At 60.7% G+C, this 3,209-nt stretch overlaps 1 protein-coding gene across 2 annotated transcripts; it reads right to left on the reverse strand.

Annotated features, from left to right (window-relative positions):
• Positions 1 to 592: 592 nt before the first annotated feature.
• On the reverse strand, positions 593 to 2,976 carry VCPKMT (valosin containing protein lysine methyltransferase). 2 transcript variants are annotated; one of them, XM_065755659.1, is made up of 6 exons: positions 2,742 to 2,976; positions 2,552 to 2,662; positions 2,394 to 2,466; positions 1,960 to 2,079; positions 1,263 to 1,367; positions 593 to 777 (listed from the first exon to the last, which is right to left on the reverse strand). In XM_065755659.1, the coding sequence occupies exons 1-6, from the start codon at positions 2,948 to 2,950 to the stop codon at positions 763 to 765; spliced, it is 633 nt and encodes a 210-aa protein (XP_065611731.1). In that variant the 5' UTR covers positions 2,951 to 2,976; the 3' UTR covers positions 593 to 762. The 2 variants fall into 2 exon arrangements, with proteins under 2 accessions (XP_065611731.1, XP_065611730.1); XM_065755658.1 differs by having other exon boundaries at positions 1,259 to 1,367.
• Positions 2,977 to 3,209: the final 233 nt, after the last annotated feature.

The raw sequence follows: 3,209 nt of genomic DNA on the forward strand, positions 1-3,209 counted from the left end.
CCTGAGTAAGGCTTCCCACCACCCGGCTGGTAAATATCCCCCTGCAGGCCAGCTTTTAACGAAGGAGCTCTTTTCCTAGCAGTTAACAAGTAACACACGTGGTTACATTACGCTCTCCCTCTGCTGTGCATTCAGGAATCGCTCTGCAGGCGCTCAGTAAGGAGCAAAACTTAACAGGGAACATCTCGGAGGATGCAAACGGAGCACACAGGGGTGCAGCAGCAGCCAGGGGCCTCCCAGCAGCAGCTGGCTCCCAGCACAGCTCTGCAAGAAACACCGACTGCAAGAAGAACCTGCTCACCAGAACAGCTGAAAGGTGACAACATTCAGTGCTGCGCCTCCTCAGAATAGAAAAGTGCAGATGGAGGTAAAAGAAAGAACAATCCCACGTGGCACAGGCACTGACTGCATGCACACAGTGCCCATCACCACGACTGCCCCTGCAGCGCAGCTCCCAGGACCTCTGCAATGCAGGAAACCACGGTCTGGAAAGGAAGCAACCAGCCACAGCCCATCTCCAGTACAAGAGCTTTATTGAGTGGCTCTCCGGGCTCGTCTGTCTCCCACACAGGGTTTTGTCCTTGGGCTGCACCGTGCTTCCATTCTGGGCCCTCCCAGCTGAGCCTGCAGGCAGCAGAGACCACGGCCTTCCTCGTGGAAAGGTGCACGCAGCCCAGCGAGGCCACTTCTCCTCCTTCTATGTCACAAATGCTATTTGTGGGGTTCCCTCCTGTGCAGCAATCCGGGCAGCTGCCAGAGGGCTCACGATGGGGAGTTCTGCGAAGGGATTCAAAGAGAAAACAGAATGGTGCAGGTGTTTGAGCAGAGCGGTTCTGCTTTTACACTGGGCTCACGTGTCATGCCAGCATCAAGTACCTTCTTTATGCCTATCTGTCTTTAAGCAACATGTGATTACTGACACGGACAGGCTGCTCGGCTCCACCTCTATGCAGTGGGGTCTGGAAGAGGGCGGCACAGCGGAGCACGGGGTGCTGAGAGCAGCACTGTGTGTGGTTTTTAATACTTTGGGCACCTCAGACCTTCAGCCCACAGCCCACATCCTCCCAGCACAAAGGCTGGCAGCTGGCACAGAGCTGGGCTTCGCAATTAAGAGCGCGGCTCTGCTCTGCAGCTTCACAGGGTCCCTGATGGTATTTCACAGTCACTTTACAGCTCCAACCACGAATGCTCCCACTGTGCCAAGCCAAGAGTGGCTCTGCTAACTCCTGGCAGGGCGTGCTGTGCCAGCCCCGCTCACTCACCGTCCGCTTCCTGTGGATGGTCACGATATGAATGTCCTCGCTGCGATACTCCTCGTCGTGCTGATCCAGGGGAACTCGTTCCAGCTCAAAGTCCACCTGAAGCAGCTGTGAGGACAGAACATGGGCTCATTCGGTGGCACTGCCCTTTGGAACGGAGCGTGCACCATGACAAAGGGCCCAAAGCAGGCAGCCTCCCCGTGCAGCTCGTTTACCCTCATTTTAATTAACCCAGAGCCAATTTAAAGCTGCAGACACCTTGCAGTGTAAAAGATCGGTCGTCAGTTAAAGGATAAACTAACAAATACTCTAAACCTATACAGCTTTAGGGTTTGCTTCCGTCTCCAAAGCACAGCACCAAAGCACAGCACCTGCCTCGGTCTGCCAGCCCTCACAACTGCAGGGAAAAGAAAACAAACACACACGGACTCCGCCGTGTGCCTGCAAGATCAACTTGGCTGAGCCCCTACGAGCTGAGGGAGGAAACAAACTATGGGAAAGCAGAGATCATTCAGAAACACTGACACCGACTGCACTGGAGAGTCACACCAGGAACTGCAGCCGAACCCACTGCCCCACCTCAAGGCAAACACGCTGCTGCGTGCAGCAATGCCCGGGCTGTGCCACGACGGCCACTGAGGTGCAGCTCAGCCCGGCTCCCGCACCCAGCCCGTCCCCTTGCACGTGTTCAAGCTCTCACCTCAAAGTACCTTCTCTCTATTTCAGGGTTCTTCCCCATGGTCCTCTGCTCGTAGCAGCACAGCACGCAGGTATCGGGGCCGGTGAGCTCCCGCAGCGTCTTCAGCAGCGGTTCCAACGACTGCCCAGAAATGGGTGAGGATGTGACGCTCATTGTATCGGCACCGGACCCTCTAACTCTGTAACTCTGCCCACGGGAGGACTTCTCAGGGAGGTTATTTTTGGCACATTATGCAGGACAAGGAGAACACGGGGAGCAAGCTGGGCAGCCCAGGAGGAACCGGTGAGAGTTGGAGGGGGCAGCGCCTGGTGGGCTCACACCCAACCCAGCCCACACTGCTGCACGGAGCATCCGTGGGGCGCCCACGAAGGAGCATTTCCCGACGTCGTCTCCCAAAGGAGCACCCGGGCAGTGCCCCCCCGGCCCTCCTTTACCTCCTCGTAGTAGATGCAGTCGGCCATGAGGATGTAGTCGGGCGGCGGTTGGAAGTCCGACACGTCCTCACCCCTGCGGGGCGGCACGGGGACAGCGCGGGGTGAGCGCGGGGCGGGCGCGGCGCTGCGGGACGGAGCGCGTCCGAGCTCATACAAACCATTTCAGTACCTCGGCTCGCACCGACCCGGTCACCAGGTGCCGGTTGTTCTCGATGTTCACGGCCAGCAGCTCCTGCAGCTCCCGCAGGTCGGTGAGCGTCACGTCGGCCCTGGGGCGAGCGGCGGCCGTCAGCCCTCGCACCGCGCCCCCCAAACCCAACTCCGCTCCCCCCGAGCCCCGCAGCTCACCCCAGCGTGGCCGCCATGATGCCGACGGCGCCGGTGCCCGCGCCCAGCTCCAGCACGGCCCTGCGGGACAGCGGCCACGCGCCGCGCTCCAGGAACTTGGCGAGCACCAACGCCGCGTCCCACACCACGCAGCCCACGCCGCCCGCCCGCTGCTCCAAGCGCAGCGCCGGCCCGGCCCGCCGCTCCAGCTCCCGCACGAAGGCCGCCATGGCCGCACGCACTGAGCCGGCGCGGCCCCTCCCTGGGCTGCGCGCCTCCGGAGCTGGGGACCGAGGGCGAGGCTGAGGGGGTGTGGAAATGGCGAGGTGGGCTGGGAGGTGGCGGAGCTCGGAGGGCTGAGATCGGCGGTGCGGAGTGCGGTGCATCCCTAACGCTTAGGGGTCGGTGCTGGGTCCGGTCCTGTTCGACATCTCCACTGAGGAGGGGACGGAGTCCGCCCTCAGCAAGATTGCTGATGATACAAAGCTG

Source organism: Cyrtonyx montezumae, unplaced genomic scaffold (genome assembly GCF_038088225.1).
Source record: "Cyrtonyx montezumae isolate F1298 unplaced genomic scaffold, pur_monq_1.0 scaffold_10, whole genome shotgun sequence".
Lineage (NCBI taxonomy): Eukaryota > Metazoa > Chordata > Aves > Galliformes > Odontophoridae > Cyrtonyx > Cyrtonyx montezumae.

What these genes read in the sequence shown, in the direction of transcription:
- VCPKMT (XM_065755658.1), bottom strand. Translation starts at nt 2,950, where the DNA reads ATGGCGGCCTTCGTGCGGGAGCTGGAGCGGCGGGCCGGGCCGGCGCTG. An exon ending in CGAGCCGAGGTACTGAAATG is followed by an intron (nt 2,467 to 2,551) that starts GTTTGTATGAGC and finishes GCCGCCCCGCAG; the next exon opens with GGGTGAGGACGTGTCGGACT. An exon ending in ACTGCATCTACTACGAGGAG is followed by an intron (nt 2,080 to 2,393) that starts GTAAAGGAGGGC and finishes ATTTCTGGGCAG; the next exon opens with TCGTTGGAACCGCTGCTGAA.